The 18,861-nt window shown below is 43.6% G+C and overlaps 2 protein-coding genes across 2 annotated transcripts in view; one reads left to right on the forward strand and one right to left on the reverse strand.

The window, feature by feature from the left end:
• The window catches only part of LOC147092842 (neurexin-2-like), a 1,315,750-nt gene that overhangs the window by 444,724 nt on the left and 852,165 nt on the right, over positions 1-18,861 (reverse strand). The window contains exon 5 of the mRNA XM_085975700.1: positions 589-890. Coding sequence (XP_085831826.1) covers positions 589-890 — 302 coding nt within the window. The remainder of the gene's footprint in view (positions 1-588; positions 891-18,861) is intronic.
• LOC147092843 (uncharacterized) lies at positions 1,057-11,460 on the forward strand (the record flags this gene model as incomplete). The annotated part of the gene is made up of 5 exons (XM_085976398.1): positions 1,057-1,085; positions 8,392-9,031; positions 9,215-9,448; positions 11,014-11,259; positions 11,371-11,460. Coding segments are annotated over exons 1-5 (1,239 nt in total), but the record flags the coding sequence as incomplete, so codon positions are not given.

Genomic DNA, 18,861 nt, shown 5'->3' on the forward strand with positions numbered 1-18,861 from the left:
GCTGGAGCGCTTCAGCTATGAAGAGAGACTGGACAGGCTGGGGTTGTTTTCCTTAGAGCAGAGAAGGCTGAGGGGGGACCTGATTGAGGTGTACAAAATTGTATGAGGGGCATAGATAGGGTAGATAGAAAGGAACTTTTCCCCTTAGTAGAGGGGTCAATAACCAGGGGGCATAGTTTCAAGGTAAGGGGCAGGAGGTTTAGAGGGGATTTGAGGAAAAACTTTTTCACCCAGAGGGTGGTTGGAATCTGGAACTCACTGCCTGAAAGGGTGGTAGAGGCAGGAACCCTCACAACATTCAAGAAGCATTTGGATGAGCACTTGAAACGCCATAGCATACAAGGCTACGGCCCAAGTGTTGGAAAATGGGATTAGAATAGACGGGGCTTGATGGCCGGCGCGGACACGATGGGCCGAAGGGCCTCTTTCTGTGCAGTATAACTCTGTGACTCTCTGCCGGTACATAAAGGCTCAATCAAACGATTTGTGCTTTGCAAGAGATGCCCCGAGTCTGCCGCCAGGATCCCCTAGTCGAAACAAGAAAGTGGTGAGCGGGCTGAAAAGGTGACGCCACTTGGATGTCATTACCTGACGGAGGTTGCGCGTCACCCTCACGTCGTGCCAGTTGTTGTCGTTGAACTTGCCGTTGACTGGCTCCACCAGCGCCTCGAAGGCGCCCGAGCCCAGGTTGATGACCAGGGAGACGGCTCCGTTTTTCAGGGCCAGGTTGACGTAGTCGGCGGACTTCCCGGTGTGGAGGATCAGCCCGTTGCGCTGGAGGGTCCGGAAGGAGAGCGTGATTTCGTCGCTGCTGCTCTGGATGGGGTTGTGGGAGAGGTCGTAGCAGAAGAACTCCATGCCTTTGAACGTGGCCACGGATTCCTCTTTCACTGCGGAGGAGGAAAGTGTGACAATTAGAGACAACTCGCATTTATACCGCGCCTTTAACGTCCCAGGGCGCTTCACGGGAGCGTTATCAGACAAAATCTGACACCGAGCCACATAAGGAGATATAATAAAAAGCTACACAGTATTAATAACAATCTCACTGTTGACATGCCAGTTAGCTCCTGGCAACAGACCAGGTACGAGGATCAAATTTTGAATAATTTCTCCTAGTTCAGCTTCAGGGAGTAGAATTCCCTTCGACTGGACTACGCACCAGAGAGCCTCCGGCCACCTTGACTGGGTTCGGTGGCCTGCTGTCACCCCCACCTCAGTGGGATGGAATTAGATGCAGTGAGGAGGAATCCAAGAGATTGTCCTGGGCAATGACAGCCCCCGACATAATTGGCAACAACAACCTGTATTTATACAGCGCCTTTAACATAGTAAAACGTCCCAAGGTGCTACCGAGCCACATAAGGAGATATTAGGGCAGGTAACAAATAGCTTGGTCAAAGAGGTAGGTTTTAAGGAGCATCTTAAAGGAGGAGAGAGAGGCAGAGAATTCCAGAGCTTAGGGGCCTTGGCACCTCTGACAGTGCAGCACTCCCTCAGTACTGCTCTGGATTGTTGGTCCTAGATTTCCCAGTCTCGGGAGCAGGAACGTGAGCCCACAACCTCTGACTCAGAGGCAAGAGTGCTACCCACTGAGCCACGGCTGACACAGAGCAGCGGAGATCGCACAGAAAGGATGACCAGTGGACCAGACACGAGAGATCTACAACGACTAGACACGAGAGATCTACAATGACTAGGCACGAGAGATCTACAAAGACTAGACACGAGAGATCTACAAAGACCAGACACGAGAGATCTACAAAGACTAGACACGAGAGATCTACAAAGACTAGACACGAGTGATCTACAAAGACTAGACACGAGAGATCTACAACGACTAGACATGAGAGATCTACAAAGACTAGACACGAGAGATCTACAAAGACTAGACACGAGTGATCTACAAAGACTAGACACGAGAGATCTACAAAGACTAGACACGAGAGATCTACAACGACTAGACACGAGAGATCTACAAAGACTAGACACGAGAGATCTACAAAGACTAGACACGAGAGATCTACAAAGACGAGACACGAGAGATCTACAAAGACTAGACAGGAGAGATCTACGAAGACCAGACACGAGAGATCTACAAAGACTAGACACGAGAGATCTACAAAGACTAGACACGAGAGATCTACAAAGACTAGACACGAGAGATCTACAAAGACTAGACACGAGAGATCTACAACGACTAGACACGAGAGATCTACAAAGACTAGACACGAGAGATCTACAAAGACTAGACACGAGAGATCTACAAAGACTAGACACGAGAGATCTAAAACGACTAGACTCGAGAGATCTACAACGACTAGACACGAGAGATCTACAAAGACTAGACACGAGTGATCTACAAAGACTAGACACGAGAGATCTACAAAGACTAGACACGAGGGATCTACAAAGACTAGACACGAGAGATCTACAACGACTAGACACGAGAGATCTACAAAGACGAGACACGAGAGATCTACAATGACTAGACACGAGAGATCTACAAAGACTAGACATGAGAGATCAACAACGACTAGACACAACAGATCTACAAAGACTAGACACGAGAGATCTACAACGACGAGACACGAGAGATCTACAAAGACGAGACACAAGAGATTTACAATGACTAGACACGAGAGATCTACAAAGATGAGACACGAGAGATTTCCAACGACTAGACACGAGTGATCTACAAAGACCAGACACGAGAGATCTACAAAGACCAGACACGAGAGATCTACAACGACCAGACACGAGAGATCTACAACGACCAGACACGAGAGATCTACAAAGACCGGACACGAGAGATCTACAAAGACTGGACACGAGAGATCTACAAAGACCGGACATGAGAGATCTACAAGGACTAGACACGAGAGATCTACGAAGACTAGACACGAGAGATCTACAAAGACTAGACACGAGAGATCTACAACGACTAGACACGAGGGATCTACAACGACTAGACACGAGAGATCTACAAAGACTAGACACGAGAGATCTACAAAGACTAGACACGAGAGATCTACAAAGACTAGACACGAGAGATCTACAAAGACTAGACACGAGAGATCTACAAAGACTAGACAGGAGAGATCTACAAAGACTAGACACGAGAGATCTACAAAGACTAGACACGAAAGATCTACAAAGACTAGACACGAGAGATCTACAAAGACTAGACACGAGAGATCTACAAAGACTAGACACGAGAGATCTACAAAGACTAGACACGAGAGGTCTACAAAGACTAGACACGAGAGATCTACAAAGACTAGACACGAGAGATCTACAAATACTAGACACGAGAGATCTACCAAGACTAGACACGAGAGATCTACAAAGACTAGACACGAGAGATCTACAAAGACTAGACACGAGAGATCTACAAAGACTAGACAGGAGAGATCTACAAAGACTAGACACGAGAGATCTACAAAGACTAGACACGAGAGATCTACCAAGACTAGACACGAGAGATCTACAAAGACTAGACACGAGAGATCTATAAAGACTAGACACGAGAGATCTACAAAGGCTAGACACGAAGAGATCTACAAAGACTAGACACGAGAGATCTACAAAGACTAGACATGAGAGATCTACAAAGACTAGACACGAGAGATCTACCAAGACTAGGCACAAGAGATCTACAAAGACCAGACACGAGAGATCTACAAAGACTAGACACGAGAGATCTACAAAGACTAGACACGAGAGATCTACAAAGACTCGACACGAGAGATCTACAAAGACTAGACACGAGAGATCTACAAAGACTAGACACGAGAGATCTACAAAGACTAGACACGAGAGATCTACAAAGACTAGACACGAGAGATCTACAAACACTAGACACGAGAGATCTACAAAGACTAGACACGAGAGATCTACAACGACCAGACACGAGAGATCTACAAAGACTAGACACGAGAGATCTACAAAGACTGGACACGAGAGATCTACAAAGACTAGACACGAGAGATCTACAAGGACTAGACACGAGAGATCTACAAAGACTAGGCATGAGAGATCTACAACGACTAGACACGAGAGAGCTACAAAGACTAGACACAAGACATCTACAAAGACTAGACACGAGTGATCTACAACGACTGGACACGAGAGATCTACAAAGACTAGACACGAGAGATCTCCAAAGACTAGACACGAGAGATCTACAATGACTAGACACGAGGGATCTACAAAGACTAGACACGAGAGATCTACAAAGACTAGACACAAGAGGCCTACAAAGACTAGACACGAGAGATCTACAAAGACTAGACACGAGAGTTCTACAAAGAGGAGACACGAGAGATCTACAACGACTAGAGACGAGAGATCTACAAAGACGAGACACGAGAGATCTACAACGACTAGACACGAGAGATCTACAAAGATTAGACACGAGAGACCTACAAAGACTAGACACGAGAGATCTACAACGACTAGACACGAGAGATCTCCAAAGACGAGACACGAGAGATCTACAAAGACTAGACACGAGAGATCTACAAAGACTAGACACGAGAGATCTACAAAGACTAGACACGAGAGATCTACAAAGACTAGACACGAGAGATCTACAACGACTAGACACGAGAGAACTACAAAGACTAGACACGAGAGAGCTACAACGACTAGACACGAGAGATCTACAAAGACTCGACACGAGAGATCTACAACGACTAGACACGAGAGATCTACAAAGACTAGACACGAGAGATCTACAAAGACTAGACATGAGAGATCTACAAAGACTAGACACGAGAGATCTACAAAGACTCGACACGAAAGATCTACAAAGACTAGACACGAGAGATCTGCAACGACTAGACACGAGAGATCTACAAAGACTAGACACGAGTGATCTACAAAGACTAGACACGAGAGATCTACAAAGACTAGACACGAGTGATCTACAAAGACTAGACACGAGAGATCTACAAAGACTAGACACGAGAGATCTACAACGACCGGACACGAGAGATCTACAAAGACCGGACACGAGAGATCTACAAAGACCGGACACGAGAGATCTACAAAGACTAGACACGAGAGATCTACAAGGACTAGACACGAGAGATCTACAAAGACTAGACACGAGAGATCTACAATGACTAGACACGAGAGATCTACAACGACTAGACACGAGAGATCTACAAAGACTAGACACGAGAGATCTACAACGACTGGATACGAGAGATCTACAAAGACTAGACTCGAGAGATCTACAAAGACTAGACACAAGAGATCTACAAAGACTAGACACGAGAGATCTACAAAGACTAGACACGAGAGATCTACAAAGACTAGACACGAGAGATCGACAAAGACGAGACACGAGAGATCTACAAAGACTAGACACGAGAGATCTACAAAAACTAGACACGAGAGATCTACAATGACTAGACACGAGAGACCTACAAAGTCTAGACACGAGAGATCTACAAAGGCTAGACACGAGAGATCTACAAAGACTAGACACGAGAGATCTACAAAGAGTAGACAGGAGAGATCTACAAAGACTAGACACGAGAGATCTACAAAGACGAGACATGAGAGATCTACAAAGACTAGACACGAGAGATCTACAAAGACTAGACACGAGAGATCTACAACGACTAGACACGAGAGATCTACAAAGACTAGACACGAGAGATCTACAACGACTAGACACGAGAGATCTACAAAGACTACACACGAGAGATCTACAAAGACTAGACACGAGAGATCTACAAAGACTAGACACGAGAGATCTACAAAGACTAGACATGAGAGATCTACAAAGACTAGACACGAGAGATCTACAACGACTAGACACGAGAGATCTACAAAGACTAGACACGAGTGATCTACAAAGACTAGACACGAGAGATCTACACAGACTAGACACGAGTGATCTACAAAGACTAGACACGAGAGATCTACAACGACTAGACACGAGAGATCTACAAAGACGAGACACGAGAGATCTACAAAGACTAGACACGAGAGATCTACAAAGACTAGACACGAGAGATCTACAAAGACTAGACACGAGAGATCTACAAAGACGAGACATGAGAGATCTACAAACACTAGACACGAGAGATCTACAAAGACTAGACTCGAGAGATCTACAAAGACTAGACTCGAGAGATCAACAACGACTAGACACGAGAGATCTACAAAGACTAGACACGAGAGATCTATAACGACTAGACACGAGAGATCTATAACGACTAGACACGAGAGATCTACAAAGACTAGACACGAGAGATCTATAACGACTAGACACGAGAGATCTACAAGGACTAGACACGAAAGATCTATAAAGACTAGACACGAGAGATCTACAAAGACTAGACACGAGAGATCTGCAAAGACTAGACACGAGAGATCTACAAAGACTAGACACGAGAGAACTACAAAGACTAGACACGAGAGATCTACAAAGACTAGACACGAGAGATCTACAAAGACTAGACACGAGAGATCTACAATGACTAGACACGAGAGATCTACAAAGACTAGACACGAGTGATCTACAAAGACTAGACACGAGAGATCTACAAAGACTAGACACGAGTGATCTACAAAGACTAGACATGAGAGATCTACAAAGACTAGAAACGAGAGATCTACGAAGACTAGACACGAGAGATTTACAAAGACTAGACACGAGAGATCTACAAAGACTAGACACGAGAGATCTACAAAGACTAGACACGAGAGATCTATAAAGACTAGACACGAGAGATCTACAAAGAATAGACACGAGAGATCTATAAAGACTAGACGAGAGATCTACAAAGACTAGACACGAGAGATCTACAAAGACTAGACACGAAGAGATCTACAAAGACTAGACATGAGAGATCTACAAAGACTAAACACGAGAGATCTACAAAGACTAGACACGAGAGATCTACAAAGACTAGACACGAGAGATCTACAAAGACTAGACACGAGAGATCTACAACGACTAGACACGAGAGAACTACAAAGACTAGACACGAGAGAGCTACAACGACTAGACACGAGAGATCTACAAAGACTAGACACGAGAGATCTACAACGACTAGACACGAGAGATCTACAAAGACTAGACACGAGAGATCTACAAAGACTAGACACGAGAGATCTACAAAGACTAGACACGAGAGATCTACAAAGACTCGACACGAGACATCTGCAAAGACTAGACACGAGAGATCTGCAACGACTAGACACGAGAGATCTACAAAGACTAGACACGAGTGATCTACAAAGACTAGACACGAGAGATCTACAAAGACTAGACACGAGAGATCGACAAAGACTAGACACGAGAGATCTACAAAGACTAGACACGAGAGATCTACAACGACCGGACACGAGATATCTACAAAGACTGGACATGAGAGATCTACAAAGACCGGACACGAGAGATCTACAAAGACTAGACACAAGAGATCTACAAGGACTAGACACGAGAGATCTACAAAGACTAGACACGAGAGATCTACAATGACTAGACACAAGAGATCTACAACGACTAGACACGAGAGATCTACAAAGACTAGACACGAGACATCTACAACGACTGGACACGAGAGATCTACAAAGACTAGACTCGAGAGATCTACAAAGACTAGACACAAGAGATCTACAAAGACTAGACACGAGAGATCTACAAAGACTAGACACGAGAGATCTACAAAGACTGGACACGAGAGATCTACAAAGATGAGACACGAGAGATCTACAAAGACTAGACACGAGAGATCTACAAAGACTAGACACGAGAGATCTACAACGACTAGACACGAGAGACCTACAAAGTCCAGACACGAGAGATCTACAAAGACTAGACACGAGAGATCTACAAAGACTAGACACGAGAGATCTACAAAGACTAGACAGGAGAGATCTACAAAGACTAGACACGAGAGATCTACAAACACTAGACACGAGAGATCTACAAAGACTAGACACGAGAGATCTACAACGACCAGACACGAGAGATCTACAAAGACTAGACACGAGAGATCTACAAAGACTGGACACGAGAGATCTACAAAGACTAGACACGAGAGATCTACAAGGACTAGACACGAGAGATCTACAAAGACTAGACATGAGAGATCTACAACGACTAGACACGAGAGATCTACAAAGACTAGACACAAGACATCTACAAAGACTAGACACGAGTGATCTACAACGACTGGACACGAGAGATCTACAAAGACTAGACACGAGAGATCTCCAAAGACTAGACACGAGAGATCTACAATGACTAGACACGAGGGATCTACAAAGACTAGACACGAGAGATCTACAAAGACTAGACACAAGAGGCCTACAAAGACTAGACACGAGAGATCTACAAAGACTAGACACGAGAGTTCTACAAAGAGGAGACAAGAGAGATCTACAACGACTAGAGACGAGAGATCTACAAAGACGAGACACGAGAGATCTACAACGACTAGACACGAGAGATCTACAAAGATTAGACACGAGAGACCTACAAAGACTAGACACGAGAGATCTACAACGACTAGACACGAGAGATCTACAAAGACGAGACACGAGAGATCTACAAAGACTAGACACGAGAGATCTACAAAGACTAGACACGAGAGATCTACAAAGACTAGACACGAGAGATCTACAAAGACTAGACACGAGAGATCTACAACGACTAGACACGAGAGAACTACAAAGACTAGACACGAGAGAGCTACAACGACTAGACACGAGAGATCTACAAAGACTCGACACGAGAGATCTACAACGACTAGACACGAGAGATCTACAAAGACTAGACACGAGAGATCTACAAAGACTAGACACGAGAGATCTACAAAGACTAGACACGAGAGATCTACAAAGACTCGACACGAAAGATCTACAAAGACTAGACACGAGAGATCTGCAACGACTAGACACGAGAGATCTACAAAGACTAGACACGAGTGATCTACAAAGACTAGACACGAGAGATCTACAAAGACTAGACACGAGTGATCTACAAAGACTAGACACGAGAGATCTACAAAGACTAGACACGAGAGATCTACAACGACCGGACACGAGAGATCTACAAAGACCGGACACGAGAGATCTACAAAGACCGGACACGAGAGATCTACAAAGACTAGACACGAGAGATCTACAAGGACTAGACACGAGAGATCTACAAAGACTAGACACGAGAGATCTACAATGACTAGACACGAGAGATCTACAACGACTAGACACGAGAGATCTACAAAGACTAGACACGAGAAATCTACAACGACTGGATACGAGAGATCTACAAAGACTAGACTCGAGAGATCTACAAAGACTAGACACAAGAGATCTACAAAGACTAGACACGAGAGATCTACAAAGACTAGACACGAGAGATCTACAAAGACTAGACACGAGAGATCGACAAAGACGAGACACGAGAGATCTACAAAGACTAGACACGAGAGATCTACAAAAACTAGACACGAGAGATCTACAATGACTAGACACGAGAGACCTACAAAGTCTAGACACGAGAGATCTACAAAGGCTGGACACGAGAGATCTACAAAGACTAGACACGAGAGATCTACAAAGACTAGACAGGAGAGATCTACAAAGACTAGACACGAGAGATCTACAAAGACGAGACATGAGAGATCTACAAAGACTAGACACGAGAGATCTACAAAGACTAGACACGAGAGATCTACAACGACTAGACACGAGAGATCTACAAAGACTAGACACGAGAGATCTACAACGACTAGACACGAGAGATCTACAAAGACTACACACGAGAGATCTACAAAGACTAGACACGAGAGATCTACAAAGACTAGACACGAGAGATCTACAAAGACTAGACATGAGAGATCTACAAAGACTAGACACGAGAGATCTACAACGACTAGACACGAGAGATCTACAAAGACTAGACACGAGTGATCTACAAAGACTAGACACGAGAGATCTACACAGACTAGACACGAGTGATCTACAAAGACTAGACACGAGAGATCTACAACGACTAGACACGAGAGATCTACAAAGACGAGACACGAGAGATCTACAAAGACTAGACACGAGAGATCTACAAAGACTAGACACGAGAGATCTACAATGACTAGACACGAGAGATCTACAAAGACGAGACATGAGAGATCTACAAACACTAGACACGAGAGATCTACAAAGACTAGACTCGAGAGATCTACAAAGACTAGACTCGAGAGATCAACAACGACTAGACACGAGAGATCTACAAAGACTAGACACGAGAGATCTATAACGACTAGACACGAGAGATCTATAACGACTAGACACGAGAGATCTACAAAGACTAGACACGAGAGATCTATAACGACTAGACACGAGAGATCTACAAGGACTAGACACGAAAGATCTATAAAGACTAGACACGAGAGATCTACAAAGACTAGACACGAGAGATCTGCAAAGACTAGACACGAGAGATCTACAAAGACTAGACACGAGAGAACTACAAAGACTAGACACGAGAGATCTACAAAGACTAGACACGAGAGATCTACAAAGACTAGACACGAGAGATCTACAATGACTAGACACGAGAGATCTACAAAGACTAGACACGAGTGATCTACAAAGACTAGACACGAGAGATCTACAAAGACTAGACACGAGTGATCTACAAAGACTAGACATGAGAGATCTACAAAGACTAGAAGCGAGAGATCTACGAAGACTAGACACGAGAGATCTACAAAGACTAGACACGAGAGATCTATAAAGACTAGACACGAGAGATCTACAAAGAATAGACACGAGAGATCTATAAAGACTAGACGAGAGATCTACAAAGACTAGACACGAGAGATCTACAAAGACTAGACACGAAGAGATCTACAAAGACTAGACTCGAGAGATCTACAAAGACTAGACACGAGAGATCTACAACTACTAGACACGAGAGATCTACAAAGACTAGACACGAGAGATCTACAACGACTAGACACGAGAGAACTACAAAGACTAGACACGAGAGATCTACAAAGACTAGACACGAGAAATCTACAACGACTGGATACGAGAGATCTACAAAGACGAGACACGAGAGATCTACAACGACTAGACACGAGAGATCTACAAAGATTAGACACGAGAGACCTACAAAGACTAGACACGAGAGATCTACAACGACTAGACACGAGAGATCTACAAAGACGAGACACGAGAGATCTACAAAGACTAGACACGAGAGATCTACAAAGACTAGACACGAGAGATCTACAAAGACTAGACACGAGAGATCTACAAAGACTAGACACGAGAGATCTACAACGACTAGACACGAGAGAACTACAAAGACTAGACACGAGAGAGCTACAACGACTAGACACGAGAGATCTACAAAGACTCGACACGAGAGATCTACAACGACTAGACACGAGAGATCTACAAAGACTAGACACGAGAGATCTACAAAGACTAGACACGAGAGATCTACAAAGACTAGACACGAGAGATCTACAAAGACTCGACACGAAAGATCTACAAAGACTAGACACGAGAGATCTGCAACGACTAGACACGAGAGATCTACAAAGACTAGACACGAGTGATCTACAAAGACTAGACACGAGAGATCTACAAAGACTAGACACGAGTGATCTACAAAGACTAGACACGAGAGATCTACAAAGACTAGACACGAGAGATCTACAACGACCGGACACGAGAGATCTACAAAGACCGGACACGAGAGATCTACAAAGACCGGACACGAGAGATCTACAAAGACTAGACACGAGAGATCTACAAGGACTAGACACGAGAGATCTACAAAGACTAGACACGAGAGATCTACAATGACTAGACACGAGATATCTACAACGACTAGACACGAGAGATCTACAAAGACTAGACACGAGAAATCTACAACGACTGGATACGAGAGATCTACAAAGACTAGACTCGAGAGATCTACAAAGACTAGACACAAGAGATCTACAAAGACTAGACACGAGAGATCTACAAAGACTAGACACGAGAGATCTACAAAGACTAGACACGAGAGATCGACAAAGACGAGACACGAGAGATCTACAAAGACTAGACACGAGAGATCTACAAAAACTAGACACGAGAGATCTACAATGACTAGACACGAGAGACCTACAAAGTCTAGACACGAGAGATCTACAAAGGCTAGACACGAGAGATCTACAAAGACTAGACACGAGAGATCTACAAAGACTAGACAGGAGAGATCTACAAAGACTAGACACGAGAGATCTACAAAGACGAGACATGAGAGATCTACAAAGACTAGACACGAGAGATCTACAAAGACTAGACACGAGAGATCTACAACGACTAGACACGAGAGATCTACAAAGACTAGACACGAGAGATCTACAACGACTAGACACGAGAGATCTACAAAGACTAGACACGAGTGATCTACAAAGACTAGACACGAGAGATCTACACAGACTAGACACGAGTGATCTACAAAGACTAGACACGAGAGATCTACAACGACTAGACACGAGAGATCTACAAAGACGAGACACGAGAGATCTACAAAGACTAGACACGAGAGATCTACAAAGACTAGACACGAGAGATCTACAATGACTAGACACGAGAGATCTACAAAGACGAGACATGAGAGATCTACAAACACTAGACACGAGAGATCTACAAAGACTAGACTCGAGAGATCTACAAAGACTAGACTCGAGAGATCAACAACGACTAGACACGAGAGATCTACAAAGACTAGACACGAGAGATCTATAACGACTAGACACGAGAGATCTATAACGACTAGACACGAGAGATCTACAAAGACTAGACACGAGAGATCTATAACGACTAGACACGAGAGATCTACAAGGACTAGACACGAAAGATCTATAAAGACTAGACACGAGAGATCTACAAAGACTAGACACGAGAGATCTGCAAAGACTAGACACGAGAGATCTACAAAGACTAGACACGAGAGAACTACAAAGACTAGACACGAGAGATCTACAAAGACTAGACACGAGAGATCTACAAAGACTAGACACGAGAGATCTACAATGACTAGACACGAGAGATCTACAAAGACTAGACACGAGTGATCTACAAAGACTAGACACGAGAGATCTACAAAGACTAGACACGAGTGATCTACAAAGACTAGACATGAGAGATCTACAAAGACTAGAAACGAGAGATCTACGAAGACTAGACACGAGAGATCTACAAAGACTAGACACGAGAGATCTATAAAGACTAGACACGAGAGATCTACAAAGAATAGACACGAGAGATCTATAAAGACTAGACGAGAGATCTACAAAGACTAGACACGAGAGATCTACAAAGACTAGACACGAAGAGATCTACAAAGACTAGACATGAGAGATCTACAAAGACTAAACACGAGAGATCTACAAAGACTAGACACGAGAGATCTACAAAGACTAGACACGAGAGATCTACAAAGACTAGACACGAGAGATCTACAACGACTAGACACGAGAGAACTACAAAGACTAGACACGAGAGAGCTACAACGACTAGACACGAGAGATCTACAAAGACTGGACACGAGAGATCTACAACGACTAGACACGAGAGATCTACAAAGACTAGACACGAGAGATCTACAAAGACTAGACACGAGAGATCTACAAAGACTAGACACGAGAGATCTACAAAGACTCGACACGAGACATCTGCAAAGACTAGACACGAGAGATCTGCAACGACTAGACACGAGAGATCTACAAAGACTAGACACGAGTGATCTACAAAGACTAGACACGAGAGATCTACAAAGACTAGACACGAGTGATCTACAAAGACTAGACACGAGAGATCTACAAAGACTAGACACGAGAGATCTACAACGACCGGACACGAGAGTTCTACAAAGACTGGACATGAGAGATCTCCAAAGACCGGACACGAGAGATCTACAAAGACTAGACACGAGAGATCTACAAGGACTAGACACGAGAGATCTACAAAGACTAGACACGAGAGATCTACAATGACTAGACACGAGAGATCTACAACGACTAGACACGAGAGATCTACAAAGACTAGACACGAGACATCTACAACGACTGGACACGAGAGATCTACAAAGACTAGACTCGAGAGATCTACAAAGACTAGACACGAGAGATCTACAAAGACTAGACACGAGAGATCTACAAAGACTAGACACGAGAGATCTACAAAGACTGGACACGAGAGATCTACAAAGACGAGACACGAGAGATCTACAAAGACTAGACACGAGAGATCTACAAAGACTAGACACGAGAGATCTACAACGACAAGACACGAGAGACCTACAAAGTCTAGACACGAGAGATCTACAAAGACTAGACACGAGAGATCTACAAAGACTAGACACGAGAGATCTACAAAGACTAGACAGGAGAGATCTACAAAGACTAGACACGAGAGATCTACAAAGACTAGACACGAGAGATCTACAAAGACTAGACACGAGAGATCTACAACCACTAGACACGAGAGATCTACAAAGACTAGACACGAGAGATCTACAACGACTAGACACGAGAGATCTACAAAGACTAGACACGAGAGATCTACAAAGACTAGACACGAGAGATCTGCAAAGACTAGACACGAGAGATCTGCAAAGACTAGACACGAGAGATCTACAAAGACTAGACACGAGAGATCTACAACGACTAGACACGAGAGATCTACAAAGACTAGACACGAGTGATCTACAAAGACTAGACACGAGAGATCTACACAGACTAGACACGAGTGATCTACAAAGACTAGACACGAGAGATCTACAACGACTAGACACGAGAGATCTACAAAGACTAGACACGAGAGATCGACAAAGACTAGACACGAGAGATCTACAAAGACTAGACACGAGAGATCTACAAAGACTAGACACGAGAGATCTACAAAGACTAGACACGAGAGATCTACAAACACTAGACACGAGAGATCTACAAAGACTAGACTTGAGAGATCTACAAAGACTAGACTCGACAGATCAACAACGACTAGACACGAGAGATCTACAAAGACTAGACACGAGAGATCTATAACGACTAGACACGAGAGATCTACAAAGACTAGACACGAAAGTTCTATAAAGACTAGACACGAGAGATCTACAAAGACCAGACACGAGAGATCTACAAAGACTAGACACGAGAGATCTACAAAGACTAGACACGAGAGAACTACAAAGACTAGACACGAGAGATCTACAAAGACTAGACACGAGAGATCTACAAAGACTAGACACGAGAGATCTACAATGACTAGACACGAGTGATCTACAAAGACTAGACATGAGAGATCTACAAAGACTAGACACGAGAGATCTACAAAGACTAGACACGAGAGATCTACAAAGACTAGACACGAGAGATCTACAAAGACTAGACATGAGAGATCTACAAAGACTAGACACGAGAGATCTATAAAGACTAGACACGAGAGATCTACAAAGAATAGACACGAGAGATCTATAAAGACTAGACGAGAGATCTACAAAGACTAGACACGAGAGATCTACAAAGACTAGACACGAAGAGATCTACAAAGACTAGACATGAGAGATCTACAAAGACTAGACACGAGAGATCTACAAAGACTAGACACGAGAGATCTACAAAGACTAGACACGAGAGATCTACAAAGACTAGACTCGAGAGATCTACAAAGACTAGACACGAGAGATCTACAACTACTAGACACGAGAGATCTACAAAGACTAGACACGAGAGATCTACAACGACTAGACACGAGAGAGCTACAACGACTAGACACGAGAGATCTACAAAGACTAGACACGAGAGATCTACAACGACTAGACACGAGAGATCTACAAAGACTAGACACGAGAGATCTACAAAGACTAGACACGAGAGATCTACAAAGACTAGACACGAGAGATCTACAAAGACTCGACACGAGAGATCTGCAAAGACTAGACACGAGAGATCTGCAACGACTAGACACGAGAGATCTACAAAGACTAGACACGAGTGATCTACAAAGACTAGACACGAGAGATCTACAAAGACTAGACACGAGTGATCTACAAAGACTAGACATGAGAGATCTACAAAGACTAGACACGAGAGATCTACAACGACCGGACACGAGAGATCTACAAAGACTGGACACGAGAGATCTACAAAGACCGGACACGAGAGATCTACAAAGACGAGACACGAGAGATCTACAAGGACTAGACACGAGAGATCTATAAAGACTAGACACGAGAGATCTACAATGACTAGACACGAGAGATCTACAACGACTAGACACGAGAGATCTACAAAGACTAGACACGAGACATCTACAACGACTGGACACGAGAGATCTACAAAGACTAGACTCGAGAGATCTACAAAGACTAGACACAAGAGATCTACAAAGACTAGACACGAGAGATCTACAAAGACTAGACACGAGAGATCTACAAAGACTAGACACGAGAGATCTACAAAGACGAGACACGAGAGATCTACAAAGACTAGACACGAGAGATCTACAAAGACTAGACACGAGAGATCTACAACGACTAGACACGAGAGACCTACAAAGTCTATACACGAGAGATCTACAAAGACTAGACACGAGAGATCTACAAAGACTAGACACGAGAGATCTACAAAGACTAGACAGGAGAGATCTACAAAGACTAGACACGAGAGATCTACAAAGACTAGACACGAGAGATCTACAAAGACTAGACACGAGAGATCTACAAAGACTAGACATGAGAGATCTACAACGACTAGACACGAGAGATCTACAAAGACTAGACACGAGAGATCTACAACGACTAGACACGAGAGATCTACAAAGACTAGACACGAGAGATCTACAAAGACTAGACACGAGAGATCTACAAAGACTAGACACAAGAGATCTGCAAAGACTAGACACGAGAGATCTACAAAGACTAGACACGAGAGATCTACAACGACTAGACACGAGAGATCTACAAAGACTAGACACGAGTGATCTACAAAGACTAGACACGAGAGATCTACACAGACTAGACACGAGTGATCTACAAAGACTAGACACGAGAGATCTACAACGACTAGACACGAGAGATCTACAAAGACTAGACACGAGAGATCTACAAAGACTAGACACGAGAGATCTACAAAGACTAGACACGAGAGATCTACAAAGACTAGACACGAGAGATCTACAAAGACTAGACACGAGAGATCTACAAACACTAGACACGAGAGATCTACAAAGACTAGACTTGAAAGATCTACAAAGACTAGACTCGACAGATCAACAACGACTAGACACGAGAGATCTACAAAGACTAGACACGAGAGATCTATAACGACTAGACACGAGAGATCTACAAAGACTAGACACGAAAGATCTATAAAGACTAGACACGAGAGATCTACAAAGACTAGACACGAGAGATCTACAAAGACTAGACACGAGAGATCTACAAAGACTAGACACGAGAGAACTACAAAGACTAGACACGAGAGATCTACAAAGACTAGACACGAGAGATCTACAAAGACTAGACACGAGAGATCTACAATGACTAGACACGAGAGATCTACAAAGACTAGACACGAGTGATCTACAAAGACTAGACACGAGAGATCTACAAAGACTAGACACGAGTGATCTACAAAGACTAGACATGAGAGATCTACAAAGACTAGACACGAGAGATCTACAAAGACTAGACACGAGAGATCTACAAAGACTAGACACGAGAGATCTACAAAGACTAGACACGAGAGATCTACAAAGACTAGACACGAGAGATCTATAAAGACTAGACACGAGAGATCTACAAAGAATAGACACGAGAGATCTATAAAGACTAGACGAGAGATCTACAAAGACTAGACACGAGAGATCTACAAAGACTAGACACGAAGAGATCTCCAAAGACTAGACATGAGAGATCTACAAAGACTAGACACGAGAGATCTACAAAGACTAGACACGAGAGATCTACAAAGACTAGACACGAGAGATCTACAAAGACTAGACTCGAGAGATCTACAAAGACTAGACACGAGAGATCTACAACGACTAGACACGAGAGATCTACAAAGACTAGACACGAGAGATCTACAAAGACTAGACTCGAGAGATCTATAAAGACTAGACACGAGTGATCTACAAAGACTAGACACGAGGGATCTACAAAGACTAGACACGAGAGATCTACAAAGACTAGACACGAGAGATCTACAAAGACTAGAGACGAGAGATCTAGAACGACTAGACACGAGAGATCTATAAAAACTCGACACGAGGGATCTACAAAGACTAGACACGAGAGATCTACAAAGACTAGACACGAGAGATCTACAAAGATTGGACATGAGAGATCTACAACGACTAGACACGAGAGATCTACAAAGACTAGACACGAGAGATCTACAAAGGCTAGACACAAGAGATCTACAACGACTAGACACGAGAGATCTACAAACACTAGACACAAGAGATCTACCAAGACTAGACACGAGAGATCTACAAAGACTAGACACGAGAGATCTACAAAGACTAGACTCGAGAGATCTACAAACACTAGACACGAGAGATCTACAAAGACTCGACTCGAGAGATCTATAAAGACTAGACACGAGTGATCTACAAAGACTAGACATGAGGGATCTACAAAGACTAGACACGAGAGATCTACAAAGATTGCACACGAGAGATCTACAAAGACTAGACACGAGAGATCTACAAAGACTAGACACGAGAGATCTACAAAGACTAGACACGAGAGATCTACAACGACTAGACACGAGAGATCTACAAAGAATAGACACGAGAGATCTACAAAGACGAGACACG

This window comes from Somniosus microcephalus, unplaced genomic scaffold (assembly GCF_052327205.1).
Source record: "Somniosus microcephalus isolate GS21.2 unplaced genomic scaffold, FLI_Smic_1.0 unresolved_chr2, whole genome shotgun sequence".
Lineage (NCBI taxonomy): Eukaryota > Metazoa > Chordata > Chondrichthyes > Squaliformes > Somniosidae > Somniosus > Somniosus microcephalus.